Source organism: Camarhynchus parvulus, chromosome 2 (genome assembly GCF_901933205.1).
Source record: "Camarhynchus parvulus chromosome 2, STF_HiC, whole genome shotgun sequence".
Lineage (NCBI taxonomy): Eukaryota > Metazoa > Chordata > Aves > Passeriformes > Thraupidae > Camarhynchus > Camarhynchus parvulus.
Genome location: NC_044572.1, coordinates 128,152,516 through 128,168,227, shown reverse-complemented (window position 1 = coordinate 128,168,227; position 15,712 = coordinate 128,152,516). Strand labels below are relative to the sequence as shown.

General features: G+C 40.2%; 1 protein-coding gene across 1 annotated transcript in view; it reads left to right on the top strand.

Moving 5' to 3' along the window:
- Positions 1-96: 96 nt before the first annotated feature.
- RAD54B (RAD54 homolog B) overlaps positions 97-15,712 on the top strand; it is a 63,973-nt gene continuing 48,357 nt past the window's right edge. The window contains exons 1-3 of the mRNA XM_030971267.1: positions 97-159; positions 3,125-3,278; positions 3,652-3,823. Of these exons, the coding sequence (XP_030827127.1) occupies positions 3,141-3,278; positions 3,652-3,823 (310 nt within the window). The 5' untranslated portion in view covers positions 97-159; positions 3,125-3,140. The remainder of the gene's footprint in view (positions 160-3,124; positions 3,279-3,651; positions 3,824-15,712) is intronic.

Here is a 15,712-nt window from a genome sequence, read left to right as displayed (position 1 = left end):
GTCCCGTCCCGCGGCACGACCCCGGCGCACGCGCGCCCGGCGGGAAGGGAAGGGGAGGGAAGGTTGCGCAGCGCGCACGCGCGGTGCGGCCGGCGGGGCTGCCGGGAGAGCGCGGCGGGACAATTGAGCGCGGAGGCGGGACCGGCGGCGGGAGTGCAGGTACGGGAGCCACGGGTGGGGGACTCGGTGGAAGCGACCCTGGGAAAGACCCTACAAATGATCTAGTTTCAACCCTCCTGCCGTGGGCAGGGATATCTTCCACTAGATCAGGCTGCTCAGAGCTTCATTCAAGCTGGCCCTCAGCCATGGGGCATCCACAAGTTCTCTGGGCAACCTGTTCCAGTGCGTCATCATTCTCAGAGTGAAGAATTTCTGCCTTACATCTGATCTAAACCTGCTCCCTCAGTTTGAAGCCATTCCCCCTTGTCCTTTCACTACATGCGCTTGTAAAAGTTCCTTACAGCTACTCCTGATCTGAAGGGATTTTTCAGTAATGTTGATCTTCAAGGCGATGCACTCGCTGCCTGCAATTTAACTGAGTAAAAACCGGCGCTGTGTCACATCTCTGCAGTTGCCCACAGCCCCTGTTCTGCCTTTGTATCTGTGCCGGCAATGCCTCTTCAAACACTCCGGGAGCAGCTGTTAATTTTGGGCCGAGATAGGCATTGTGGCTGCCTTCAGCAGAGCTCCGTGCACACCACGTTGAGCTGGATGTAAAATCTTGAAACATTCTTTGTATGTATATTTAATTTCCAGTGCAGCTACTAATGTACCTTTAGGACCAAAATACTGAAGTGGATTCAATGGCTGACAAACCAGAGGCAGCCGTCAGACGGTTTGGGCTGTGGTTTCGTGGTGCACTGGGTTTGCTCAGGCATGGTTGCTGCTAACAGCCAGGAGCAGTGCTTTCTGCAGGGCTTGCAGCTGTTTCCCTGCAGCCAGACCTAACGGTAGGGCAGGTGCAGGGTGCCCTGGTGTATCGGCGCTGTCTCCGAGGAAAGGGCATATTTGCATATTCTCTCATTTAGTTGTAGTCTGCAGCTGTTCCTTGCCTTGCCACACTCACTCTGATCTTATCTGAAAGACCTGGCATCAGTGGTTTGTTGTACATTCCTGATGTTCTATTCCTATTGTGTAGTAGTGTAAAGGGACAAAATGTAAACATTTTTTGTTATTATTTTTTAGCATATTTTTACTATATTTTATGAAAGCTTGTATTTTAAAAGACAAAGATGTATTTCTGGATGCAATGTTTAATTTTAAAACCCACAAACCCATAAGGGTCTTTGTAGTTGCAAGTAGGTAATACTGGTAACAGTGAAGTTACTGAGTTGTCAAGGATGGTGTCTTCAAATGTCTTAGGAATTTTCAAATCTCCTAAAGAGTCTGTTTTTGTGGTTTTAGACCAATGACAGTGCAATGGCCAAATGGATTTGGGAACCAGAACACTTTAATAATGGATATGTGCAATTTATGAATTGTGCAGCTTCTCTGTCCCACAGAACCTCAAGTGCAGCGGGCAGGGTTAGTGTAGCACTGCGGCCACGCCATGCGCAGTTCCCATGCACAGCCCTGGGGTGTCCTGTGTTGTCTTCCCTACACTGCAGTGTAGGGTTGGGTAAAGAGCTTGTTCAGATTCCCGTGGCACCTGAAGCTGGCTCTGCTGGGCACTGGCACTTGCAGTCTGCTCCCCCTGAAGGTACTTGACACCTTTGCAGTGTTCACAGTGGCTTTTCAGGCTACAGATATAATGTTATAATAACCAAGCTACTCTCTTAGTGCATAGGGTTAGCTAAAACTCATTTGCTATCACTGTTGTCAGGTAAGCCAAACTTAGGTGAACTGCTGTAGGCACAGGATTCTTTCCTTGTATTTTTAATAACAGCCACAGTGGAAGTGACAAGAGTTGAGGCCATTTTGCCCCTGAGATTTATGTCTAGTAACAGCATCATATATATGCTAATTGTGCAGCTATGGGGAGAGCAGTACTCCTGCTACCAGTCTCTGCATGTTTGCAAAGTGTTTTGGCAGTGCTCTGTCAGTACTTCAGTGCAAACCTTGGGAAGAACGGTGGTTGTGCCCCAGGAAGCCACTGGAGTGCAGAGTAGCACCAAAAAAGGTGCAGAACCACACAGTCTGCTGCAGCAGGATGCAAACATGCTTTTGAGATGGTACAGCAGTTTGATTCTGCAATCTGTAATACAGTTTATTTTTAACCCAGTAGTTGGGGGGATTATTTAAAATAAACGTGTAAATGGGGAATTAAACCTGTAACTGCGGTGTAAGTTGTGCTTGCCTTCTTCATTTTGGCTGCTGTGTCCTTCTGTTGGAGTTTTCTTCTTTTGTTTGATTTCTGTCTACTACTTTGAAGCATTATAACTAGTTTTTCTATTGGTTGCAAAGTAAACTTTGTCATATTAACATTGGCATATGTTTGGTTTTGCCCTAAGGCTGCTCAGGGAAATAATAGTCTTATATTTTGAGGGAAAATCTATAATATATTCCTTCTACTGCTCAAGTGGACATAACATGGAGCAATAATATCCACTGTAATTCAGTGATAATTTTCTGCTGAATGTTAATCTTATTATGGTGAACCTGATGACCAGTGTAATTGTTTAATGCAAAATGCTGGCCCCAGGTATGAGACATACCTTCAGCATTCATTGTTCATTGTGCACTAATTCATTGTTCATTGTGCACTAATAATGGGCCTTTCAAAATTATGTTTCCAGTGTATAGAATAGTAAGTTTTGCTTTAAACTGTCTTTCTTTTAGTAAACTGGTGTAAGTTTGCTAAGTTGCCCTATATTGTGCATCTCTAGAGCATTTATTGCTATTGGGAACTGCATTAGTGGCTTTTTAAATGAAATTGGAGGTGTTCAGCTGCAGAATTTGCTGTAGTTGATCTTTCTTAGTACTTAAACAAAGCACTGCTGTGATACTACATTTTATTAAATGTTATTATGCTTGTGAGTTAATATTGTTATTTGAAGATCTTGTATGCTCCTTTATATTTTGAAATAGTGCTTTTGTTGTCATCTCTGGATATATTTTTATTTTTAAAGCCTATCCTGACTACAGTTGTCTTTATCTGCTTCCTTCCTTCCTATCCACCCTGCAGAGCAGTACAGCTGAATATGAGGCGATCTGCAGCTCCAAGTCAAGTCCTAGGAAATGCTGGCAAAAGGCCAAGGTTTATACCACCAGGAAAATGCACTGCTGTTTGTCTCAAGAATGAAACTAAGGAGATGGACCAAGAAATTAAGTTAAAGGAGGTAAACTGAACAGTGCACTAACAAGTATTTTGTACAGTATTGTGATTAAAAGATAGCATCTGAGCTCATCACAAACAATCTCTGCTTAAAAATATCTATTCAGAACAAATTTTGACAGCTTTGCTGTCTGTACCTTTGACCTTGCTTCTCAGGTTAGGCTTCTCTCACTGTGGAATGGTTACAGAAAAATGTTTTTCAAATAAGTAAAATTAATCAGTATTGAGTCCAAATGCAATTCTAAGATTGCATCTTGGCAGGGGCTTTAATGAATTTGATCATGACAGGTAATATGTCTTGAAATCCCTTCCTGTTGCTCTTTTTCTCTTCACCTGCATGCAGGAAATGCTATTGTGAACTTGTTTCTCTTTTGCAGATAGATGAGAAAGAGGGAGGTGCTTCATCGCTGTCTAAAATAAATATCAAGAATCAAAATGGAAATTGTACACAGTCTGTGGAGTCAACTGGAAAAGTAAAGACAAAAGCATGTTTCAGCATTGACAAGTGTAGCAAGGCAGAAAAGAAAACACTAAATGTGCCTGAAGCTGGTAAGATGCTCTTTCTTTTTTACTACTATGTACCACAACAGAATTTTAAAGCTTATGAATGACAGACTGCATATACTCAACTTCTGTGGAGTACTATTATAAGCATTGTGCAGTGGTGGCATTATTTGGTGTTATACTGGATAGAGTGAAGGAAACAAGTGTTAAGCATTTTTTTTTAATAAAAAAGGAAAGAACCAAAGTGTTTTGGAATCCAGTTGGTAGTGTTGCTATTCAGGTTTGTTTCTTCCAGAAGAGCCTTATAGTCAACTCACTCTAATCTACAGTTGGTGCAATACAAGAATTGTAATACCTTAAATAGTGGGGAAGTGTTGTAATTTGGAGACCTTGCTGACCTCATGCAGAGAAAGCTAACAATTCTGAATGGATTCAGGTTTTTTCAGAATTAATGAGGTTTTCTTCAGTGTCTCCAGTGGGCACTTAAGGTTTAAGCCAACTTTAGCCACAGAGCAGAACTGGCTTTGCTCATTTATGGGTGTGCACTTCATCAGCTGTGCCCTGGTAATGAATGCCTCTGACAAACAGGGTAGAAAGCACTGCAAAGACATTGAAGTGTCTGAGCTATAGCAAGTGCACTTGGGTGGACCTGAACAACACGGTGCGGTTGAGTGTCTTCGTTTCCAGTCTTGGTGTGCCCTGACCACAGATGCAACACAGTTCTGTGTTGTGTGAATGCAAGTGTATGACCTCAGGAGCCAAGTACATCTTGAAAGCCTGGCACTTGAACTGGATTACTAACATTGATGGATGAAAATTGCTCCTTTTGGAGCCAGCTCAGGCATTTTAAACACCTGTCTTACAGTTATTTCACTGTTGTATCTTTGTAATTAATTACACCGATAATAATGGTTTAAGGTTCATTTAATTAATAATACTTTGTGTAGTGAGTGAAATTTTAAAAGAGTATTTCAGGGCCTCTTATCACCTTGAATTATTGGAAGGCTTTAACAGTTGCATTTAATTTTGTTTAAGTCCTCTTAACTCTTGAAGCCTCATTGAAGCAAAACTGACATAGCTCTACTGACATAGCTCTGTGTCCCAAGGTCCAGTCAATAGTGAGGCTACTTCCCAGAAGGGAATTGTTCCCAATAGGCACACATATGTCCTGTATACACATGACTGGTCACATAGGCCAACACAGATATGGAACACAGCACTCAGGCAAGCACAAGCAGTGCCCATGGACACATCCCTTCCCTTCTCTGACTGCTTGGGTGAAAGCCTGTTTGTGGAAAAACAAATGAATACACATGTATTTATATGTAAATACATATGCACACAGAGAATTTAGATCCCTGCAGTAACTGACGTTATGCACTGCCTCTATTCAGTAGCTGGCTCCTTGATTTGTTGGACACCCCAGCTGTGGGCACATAGCCACAGAGGCCCACAGCTCCCAGTCCAGCTCCTGGTACACAGACCTGCACTCCCACAGGTACAAGAACACTGTGGGTCCCACAGTAACTTGTCTTAGCTACTTGGTTGGCTTAGTGGTGGGCTCCTGGATTCAGTGATCTCCCATTTGCCTTGTGCCCAAGACGTGCACACGTACAAACATTTCTGGCTGGTTGCTGAACTTACCAGGAGCCAACCCCCAATATGTCCTGGTCTCTTGACCAGGACATATTGAGTAACTTGCATGGACTTTTTGGTCCCTTCAGTGGTCAAGTCTCAGACCCTCTGGTCTCTCCAATATCTGGTCCAGACTCGTGGCTGCTCCAGTATTTGGCTTCCAAGCCTCTTATCCTACTTGCCAGCTAGTCCTCGTTGCTGTTTGTTTGCAATCTCACACAGTATGTCCAGACAGTGTACTTGGTCTCTGGCCTCTCTGCTAGGTGACATACCAGGTACCTGAGCTCTGTAACCTGTCCAACTCTAGCTTGCACCTGGGAAAATATTTAGAAATGTAGTTTAGTACGAAGATGGGACTTGGTCTGGCAGTAGGATGTAGTGCTTTGCTGAGGAAGCTTACTGATCTTCGGCTGTTTAAAAGTGGCTGCCTTTTCCCTTTTATTCTTACATGCTTGTTCCTGCCTGAACCATCTTTGTCTGTCCCTTCCGCATGTCTGTGTAGTTTTTGATTCTCTTTTTCTCCATCAAAGTCCTTTCTAGAATCTGGGGATTGCACATATTCCAGGCCCTGGTAGGCAGCAACCCCCTCCATTCTGTAAGGTGCTTTGGAGAGCCTTTCCCATCGACTGTTCTTTTCTGGATTTCAGTCCCAGAAAATGGGAATGTGATAGCCTTGACAGGATGCTGCCGCTGGCATGGTTTGTGACCCAGAGTGTATGCACTCTGTTTGACAGAGCTAATGTGGGGAAATTCAGCTTCCTTGTATGTCTTTGTCTTATGGCTTTCGTGTTTATCTGCTGCATGCTGAAGCTTCCAGTTGATGCCTAGACTTAAAGAAAATTTTCAGTGTCTATGGGACATGCTGAGGGGTCATGCTTCCCTATAGGTACATCTACAAAAATTTGTATCTGCTTGTTCTGTTTAGCAGTGCATTTAAAAGATAAATAGTGGATTTGATTCCAAAATAATCTGGAAAATCAGCAGTCATGCCAGCAAAAAATGTTATGAAGTGGAAAAGATACTAAATGTCTTTTCCATATAAAGAATTCTGGGTGCAGCTGGTATGGGTCCTCTGTGATGACTTTAGAAAAATAACCAAAAAGTTGTGGAGTGAAACTGGGTGAGCTGCTTCTGTTGATGTGCTGTTGCCTTTCTGAACAAGGCATTTTGTGCCAAAACCCTTTCTATGCATGCAGAATGAGGCTAACCCTGCAAGCCTTTGAAAAGCTGCCATGAAATGTGCTATAAAAGAAGGAAGTCTAATGTCTATGTTAGTTATTGTCTTCAGGTTCACTGGTGAGGAGAGCACTGTAGTGAGAAAACAAACCTGTATTTAGTTTTCCTTAAATCTTAAGTAATTTTTTAATAACTTAGATTTTCCAAGACAGTTTCTGCCCTTTATGTCACTTTTGTCTGCTATTCATTACAGCTGATGTAGCGATTACATTGATTATGTAAATCATAACCTTCTTTGTAGTGTGAAGTTAAATTGTTTTGTCAAAACTGGCTTTGGTATGAAATTCAGAAGAAATGGAAACCAGTTGTAAAAGCCAGAGTCAGTTGGGGGGTTTTGTTATTATTAATATTGTAATGGAATTATACTTGACTGTCAGTCTCTGGAGCCTCATACTTCTCAGTTAAAGGGGCATTAAAATAATTTTAAGATTGAAAAAGTCTGTGTGTATGCATTATTTTGGTCTCCATATCATTTAATGCAGATGCTAAACAGTTTGATAGTTATATATCACACACAAAGCTGCTGTGTTTGGGTTTCCAGTGTAGCAGTGGAATGTGTAAATAAATACCCTAGGTTCCATTGAAATTCTTTTGAAACACCTGTGAACCATTGGACAACTGCACTGTTCATAGACCTAATCTTTCTGAAACCCAGCCCCTGAAAATGCTGTACATTCTTTCAAAAAAAACCCAAAAAACCCCAACAAAACTCAGTTATCTGACCCATGGTGTCCATTTCTTAGAGCAGACAAGTAAGGATTTTATTAGATGGAATCAATCTTAAAAATAGAGCATATCTGGCTTAAAAGATATTTGTTTTTCTAACCATCTTTTACAAAAACCCTTTGCACTAAAATGTAATTAATGAAAGTGAAGTGCAAGGGACTCTGAAATTCTGTGAGATGAGGTATTTCCAGAGACATTAAATAAGTTTGTAGCAACAGCTGAATGAAACCTACGTATGTGTTGTAATTTTAGGAGTGTTTGAACTGTAAGATTTTGAACATGTTCCTTGGGCAGTTTATGACTTGTGATTATAAGTTCTGAATGCTGGAAAATAATGTTACATGTTTCTTTGTGGGAAAATGAACTTTACTACTCCTTTAAGAATTGGTAATTGCTTCTTTTTAAGAGGAATGAACATGGCAATTTCTTTGGTACCTTTGTTTTGTATTCAGAATACAATACTTGTTCACACAATGGATCTTTGGGAGGGAGGTGATTTATTTGACATTGTCATTAATACCTTTTCTCACGTGCCTCCAAAGAATTCAGCTAAGTGTGCATGCTCTTTAAAAATGAAAATTACTTAAACATTCCTGAACTATTTACCAGTAACTGAAAACAAAACCATTAATGTATTTGGAAGGATATCATTGTACCTCTCAAGTGCTTGGTTCTACTTGTCCTCATGACATTCTGAGGTTCTATTAGCAATAACAAGAAAATACAAATAATTTGCATTTGAAGAAACAATGGACAGGCAGATCCCTAAACTATACTTAGTAGCAAGCGGGATTGGCAAAAACTGAGGTTTTTACCCATGTTGCCTTCAATTTAAGGATTTAACATATATTTATTTTATTTGTATAAGGCAAACATAATTTAATTTATGTTTATTATCTGAGTTTACAGCTTACTTTCTGTTGGTACTTTTAATCTAGGAGAATGTTGCTGTGTTTTGCCCTTTGGGCTCACTGTTTTGTGTGTGGAAATGAACAGTTCTTTCACCTGAACACTTAGACGCAGCATTCCAGTGGGACTGAGATTTCATTGTTTGAACCGGATGTAGGTGAACAGAAAGAATGGATAAAGAGTTTTATTCTCTTACTGCTCACCACCTGTTTGATTGGTTTTTGGTTCAAGAGTACCTTGTTTTTCATCCATCACTAACATCTGCTAAGGCATCTTCCAAGAGGAACTTTGCCAGAAGTCATGGTCAGATACTATCTTTGAGCTAACAGTGAGGACAAATCGTAACTGTATTTCATAACATGGTTAATGTGCTCACCCCATGTCTCTAAATAGATGTTTGTGAATGTCTTTCATGATAATATCAACTGTACTTACTATTTGCATACAGTTTTGAATATATTTTCTCTATCTTCTCTGGAATGTTAATGTCTGCTGACTACATTCATCTGTAAGGTTTGGATGCTTTGCATACTTAAGCTTCATTTTTCGTAATGTGGTTCCTTCAGCTTTCTAGAATATTGTTACAGGTCTGTCTGATACCTCTTATCACTTGATGTCAGTAAAGTCTTTTTAACCAATTAATGTGAATATTAAGAGAAAATACACTGTTCATTTACCACAGTAGCAATCAATTACCTGTCACTTTTAATCAGAGGATTAAAAAATTTTATTTTCAGGACTTTCATATTGTCTAGTTTCAGTCTTAAGTGTGTACTTACTGTTTCTAGTAACAGAACTAAAACCATTCATGCCTGGCATCTCATAATGAAGCAGATTATTCCTAGAATTACTTTGATATCTGCAAAAGTACAAGTATTAATTTAATTTTTGTTGTTGCACTTCACAGATGGACTAGAAAAGATATTTCAGTCAGTCTGTTTTAGTGGTGGAGCTGCATGTGTAGCTGCAGTTCTCTGTTTAATAAACAGCTGGTAAAGCAGTTAAATCTTTGGGTAAAAGATACTCCATAATCATCTGTAGCTCTTAATAATTACCAAGCACATCTTAGAACAGCTAAGATATGACTGGATGCCTGAATGTAAGTAATTTAGTACTGCATTGTTTGCAAGTAATATTTTACTAGTCGATAAATTTTGTTGTAATTTCTTATTCAAAACAGTATCCAATTACTCTGATAGATCTTTATGATTTAAAATGTTCTCCTTCTCCTTACAATGTTCTAGAAGAATAGTTTATAACAGTGAACAGACAAATTTATAGACAAGTTTATTCTCAATTCAGGACAATTTCTTTACTGTTTAGGTGTCATCTGTGCCTGTTTGATCAGCTCATCTCAAGAGATGGGGACTGGTTAATAAAACTGGGCTGATGTAAATACATCGTAAGACAAATTGTCCATATCTGATTGGATGCTGGTTCCAGAAGTGTTCATTGATACATCAGTCACAGTGGGTCTTGTGTTTTGTGCTCTGTAGCTTTGGGATTCTTTGACATCTCCTCAAGACAGCTCCTTTTACCTGGTGCTCTTCCTTGGGGTGTGAAATTATGTCTTCTACTCTGCTGCTGTCCTAAGGCCTTCCCTAGTGTTTCCCCAGCTGATTGTGCATACTTGGTGTTCCCTGGGCTGTTGTCACATTCCTAACTGTGTTTATTCATCTTGAATTTGGGATGCCCACCAGCTGAGTGCTGAGTTACACAGTGCTAGGAGAATTAGCAAGCAAGAGTGAGATGGAAAGAAAGAACTTTACAGCAGCTTCACCACCAAAGGCAACATCTCATATAATGTTCAGCAACTGCAAAACTGCTTTCCTGGATGGGGCAGCTGTCTGCAATGCTGCTGTAAAACAAATCCAGACTTGCATAATTCTAATGGGATATTTCCACAGTTAATTTATAATTTGGTATGATCATATCTTGCTGTCATATGAATAACTAGGTTTTATGTAATTATAGATGATATAACCAGGATATTCACACTGGAGAAAAGAGCAGTGAATTGGCAGAGAAATGTACTTTTCATTTGCCCCAGTTAAATGTGCTTTGCATTTGAGCTAATGAAGATAATGAAGGAGAGGGGAAGGAAACCAGGAATCAGAAAGGTATTACATGATCAGAAAATAAAGAAAAAGAATTCTATTAGATGTAAGATATTCAACATTTTCCAAGGAAATTGGAGGGATTAAAATAAAAGTTTCACAGTAGTAACTTGTCTCTTAAATGGAACTGTGGTTGCTTCTTTACAATGAAAAATATAAATTTTCAGGTTCTTTACTTTTGAGCAGTGATATATCCGTTATTGAAGACAGCTGTGCTCCATGTAAAGATGATAGTCTTTCATGCATTTTAAAAAAAGGTATTAAGTTATCGAAAGTAAAAATTTATAAACAAACAAGCAGAAAGACTTAAATAGTCATGCAGAAAGAGAGGTCTACTTGGAAACTGCAGATATAAAGCAAACACTCCTTTCCAAGGGCTGGCAGGGGATATGTTGGGAAATTAACTTACTATCCTAATATATTTATTACAGTTTAGCTCCCTAGAGTGCTAAGCAAGCACACAGCATATAGTCTGCAATATACAGAAAAAGAAAATATCTAATACTGTAACTTTAAAAATGAGGTACTTGAAAAATACCCTTCAGAGAGATTATCTTAAAGAATTCAGGTTTATCAGTAATAATTCTTTCTATTCCCTCATCCATTCTGAGGGGAGCTGTACACATAGTTTCTTCTTACTTATTTTTTGATTTTCAAAATCTGTTACCAGGCTATACAAATGTAAGATGGGCAAAAAAGAGAAATGCATGACTATTCACATTTTCTCACATGTCTTTATTTTCCTTTCTCTCACCATTTGTTTTCTAGTTTGGAGTGTGGGGAGTTGGTGAGTGTGCATATTCCCAGCTCTCCTGTCTCCAATAGATACAAAGGTGGACTTAAGAGAAGATGAGGGAACACAGCTAGCAGGTGGAGGGACAAGAAATGCCTTACTGAAGGGACCTGGGAGGGGTTTTTTGAGCTATCATGAGCTGTATGACAGACTAGGCCTGAATGCCTTCAAAGCTAGTTGTCAAATCTTTCTGTGGCTGTGCTCATTGTTTGGATCCCCTTTGTTGCCATGTCAGCCTAACTAGAGTTCAGTCCCAGCTTTTGGCTTTGGGCCTTAAGTTTTCCTTCAAACAGAAGCTTTGTCACAATATGACTTTCCTTGAGCCAACAAGATAATGATAAGATGGTTATCTCACTGTCTTCAAAACATCCACTGAGCAAGACTAGAAGAATGGAGAAAGCTGTTTCTCTGTCAAATGCAGGGAATAGGGCACAGGGTAGTATTTTCAGGAGAGTATGTAAAAGCATAATCTCAAAAATTTTAATCTCTCTATGAACAAAACAGGAAACTTGCAGAAACTTGGCTTCTGTTGGACTACTTCTTTTCCTAGGGGATATCTTGCTAGTGAAGAAGTGAATATTTAGGGAAAATCATACTTTCAAACCTTTCTATATTTCTCAGCTGCTTCTGATTAGTCATCAAAAAGCTTGTTGGAAGAGAGAATCAGAGAAGGTATAAGCATGTATTAGGAATGGATGCATTTCTTAATTTGTAAGTAATGGGGCTCTTAGCTTTTCTATTTTTAAGGACACAACTTATAAAGTGAAGAGCTAATTCATGGAGCTGTACAGTCACATAGTATTATAGAGTCCTGTATTTAAGCCAAAATAAGTTTGAAGGATGGTTACTGATCTGAATGTGTGGGTCTTGGAATGGCACACTCAGATGAAGATAAATTCTTTAAAATTTGACATGGAGGGCATTTTAATTGGCTAATTCATATATTCCCCATTTCAGTGGGCTAAATGTTGAGAGAATGCCTTATATCAGCAGAGGGGACAGAATTGTATTTATCTCTTATGCTTGGAATTTTAGCTGATAAGAGCTCTGAAGGAGGCTGGAACCCTTGTTCTTGCAGCAGTTCCAAGAACTGTTAGAGGTTGGAAGTCAATACATGCTAGATGCTGATCACGAAAATAGATGCAGGACAAAGAAAAGAGGTAAAACTCCACCTTATTTGTCTCACGTCCCATGTAGGACAGAGGTTTAGAAATAATTGTGCAGGAGAAAGGAAAGGAGTGGTCTGAGAGGTCCAGGTACATCAAAGATAAAAACAATAAAATATAAAACTGATGGTGAAAGTGCTGATGAAGATGAGAAAAAAAAATCAAGTGACATGAGAAAGCCATTTGAAACACAAACGACCTAGAAGTAGTATTTCTAAAGGATCTGGTGTGAATGTATTTAAGCACTGTAACTTCCAGGTAAAGTTAAATTACAGCTTTTGGATCACAAAACTTTGTATCTTCAACCCTCTCTTTAGTGATTAATGCCTGCAACCCTTACCTTTAGACACTGCTCATGAAACAACTGTCCCTGTGAGAAACCTTCTGAGTTGAAAGTTTTCTTAGCCACCCTTTGCTCTGCAGGCCCTTAAAGACAGGCAGATCGAATGACTTGGCACTGTCTTGCTGTCGTGTCAGTAGAGAGGACTATATGATGACCTAATGGAAGTTTTGCAGCCCTTTCTACCTATAGACACTCTCATCTTATGCAGCTGCCAAATTCATTTGCAAGGGTAAGCAACTGCCTTGATACTTGCCAAATGTTTCCACTGCCATAATAGCCCAGTATATTCAGTGAAGTGTAACATACCCCATCCTAGCTGCTGAATCTTTATACATTTTTTTGTAAGCACAGGGGTGCCAGGGTTCCATTTTAGCTTTGATTCAAATCTTGCAATCATCCTATTCTTCTCAAGGATTTTCAGGTTCCTAGGTGATTGCAAATGCTAACCATAGGTCTCTGCAGAGCTGGTTTGCTTGCATATTACTAAACAGGAACAGAAGTCCTTCAGACTTATCCTGGGGCTACAACTTTGTGGGCAGAGCACCTTCACAGGGCTTAGCAATCTGGTGATTTGATATTTTTTGCACTAGAAGGTCCCAGCCTAAATCACTTAAACTGATGTCATTCCTTTCAACATTCATGTTTGTTCTCTGTTCCAAATGGCATCTTTCAAGACACATTCTTTCTTAGGGCATCCTCAGTTTTCTCAAATGTCTTTTTCATGTACCTTAGAGTGATTCTTTTTTTAAGACTGTCATGGAGAGATTCTTCCTCAGTTCTGTGTGACAGAAGATCCTCTCCCTCCAAAATGTTCCCCTGATTTAAGACATTCTCCTTTTCAGGGTGTTCTGTCTTATAAAGTGTCTAAATTTACATGGGCCACTTGGTGCAGTTAGTGGCTGTGATACAAACCTATCACTTGTAAAATTTGTGGCCATTGAGCTCTTTCAGCAATCCATAGTGATTTGGATACTTTAATTCGTGACTGTATCATAGCTGTGATTCATTCTTCTCAGTAGTTCTCCAGGATGCACTGTTTGTATCATTTTCTGGTATTAATTCTAGACTTTTTCACAGCAAAATCAGAAGGTATAGAGGCAGTGAAGTGATGTAAGGGATGCATGTATGTTTTTTTTTTTCAGTGGTGAGCAGAATTTCTCTCCTGCTACCTGTGGTTTGCTGTTCCCTCAGTTGTGGTAATACAAGTCTTTAGGAATATGGTTTGCAATTCACCATACAATGATCCAAATAGAGTCTGAAGAAGCTTTTTCAATGTATTTCTTTTTGTGAGTTATTTGTTCTGTGGCATACTGGATTAGGGAACTGCTGGTGATTAAAACTAACCCAGCTCAGAAAAAAAGATTATTAATATGAGTTGTCCAGGTTTGTGAGTGCTCATATCAGCACAGTTAAGGGGCAGGAACATGACATGGTTGGGGGGAGGCAGAAATTACTGTTTTGACAATGTACCATATCTATGTTGACTTAAACCAATTATTAAATTCACATTAAAATCTTATGCTTGCAAAATAAATAGATTGTTCTATAGCTAGATCATCTTGCTGAACTGGCTGTGCACTGTGTTGCATAAGTGTAAGTGTTGGTGGAAGGCGTAGGATGAAGGGTGGATTGTGGCAACATCTTTGGTTTTTGTAATTGTCTTGGAGCTACACCTGCTGTTTTAGCTTGAAGATGTCTATATGTATCATTAATATCCAGGCTTTTCACATTCTGTGATTTCTTATCCAAGCACTGATATTACCTTAGGCTGATGAGCAGAACTATTTTAAAAAGGGAAAAAAAATAGGAAGGAAAAAAAAATCTTGGTTGGCAGCCAGCTTCATTTTTTACAAGGGTTATTTTACACTCATGCAGAACAATATGCAATTCAGGCATTTTATCAGGCTTTTGCTCAAAAGAAAACTTTTTAGCAATATTTTGCTATAATTACAGTAGTTGTAGTTGCTACATTACATTAGAAACTTAGTTTCTCTAGCAACATTAAGCACTAAGGTAATAAAGTAATACAAGTTTAGATAAGGCTAATATTGGGAGTTGCTGTATCTGGTAGCCCATTATAGAGAAGACTGCTGCAGCTCCTGGTGGCCAGGACCACAAGGATGTCTCTTTAAGAGATATGCACATGTGCACACTATATGTGTATATACAGACAGAATCAACACATTCAGCACTCATGCAAATACAAGCAGCTTCAATGGCCTCATCCTTTCCATTCACTGGCTGACTGGGAAGAAAGCTTGCTTCTGGCAAATGCTTATCTACACAACATGGATCCTCCAGCAAGAGGCCTTAAATTCTTACTCTGCTCAGGTACTGTTCCCTGGATCCCCATGTCTCCCAGCTGACAGACAAACATGCGTTGGGTCTCTGGTAGCTGGTCTGACCTGGCCCCAGGTGTCTTGGTGTCCCTCCAGTAGCCAAATCTCAGACCTTCTGGTTTCTGCAATATCTGGCCCAGACTCATGGTTGCTCGGCTCCCAAGCCTTCTGCATGGCTGGTCTGGCTTGGGGTTTGCCCGAGGTCACACACTGGCACAGCTATCTGGGCCGTGTGCCTGGGCTCCAGCCTCTGCCTTCTGGTGCCTCAGGGCCCCTGCCACCCGTGGTGGTACAGCTCCAGCCGCCGGCATCTTTCTGTACATGGTCACACCCCATGGAGATTTTCCCTCACCCAGGAAAACAGTTACAAATGTAGTTTAACAAGCAGATAGGACAATCTGCAGTGCTCAGGCCCAGGACATGGCTGAACCACCATACTGGGCAGCCACCTGCTTACATACACCTGGCCCCTGGTAGCCCTTTTCCCCCCTCCCACTATCCTCCTATGCTTGTTCTTTCCCAAACCACTTTCATGGTTCACTATCCCTTGTGTTGCCTTCAGTTCTTCTTCTGAATATTCAGTACTGCCTTCTGCAATCCCAAAATACTCCTTCAGGCATCTCACAATGAGTCCCATACCAAGTGGGCAGTAACCCCCTCCTTGTGTCTG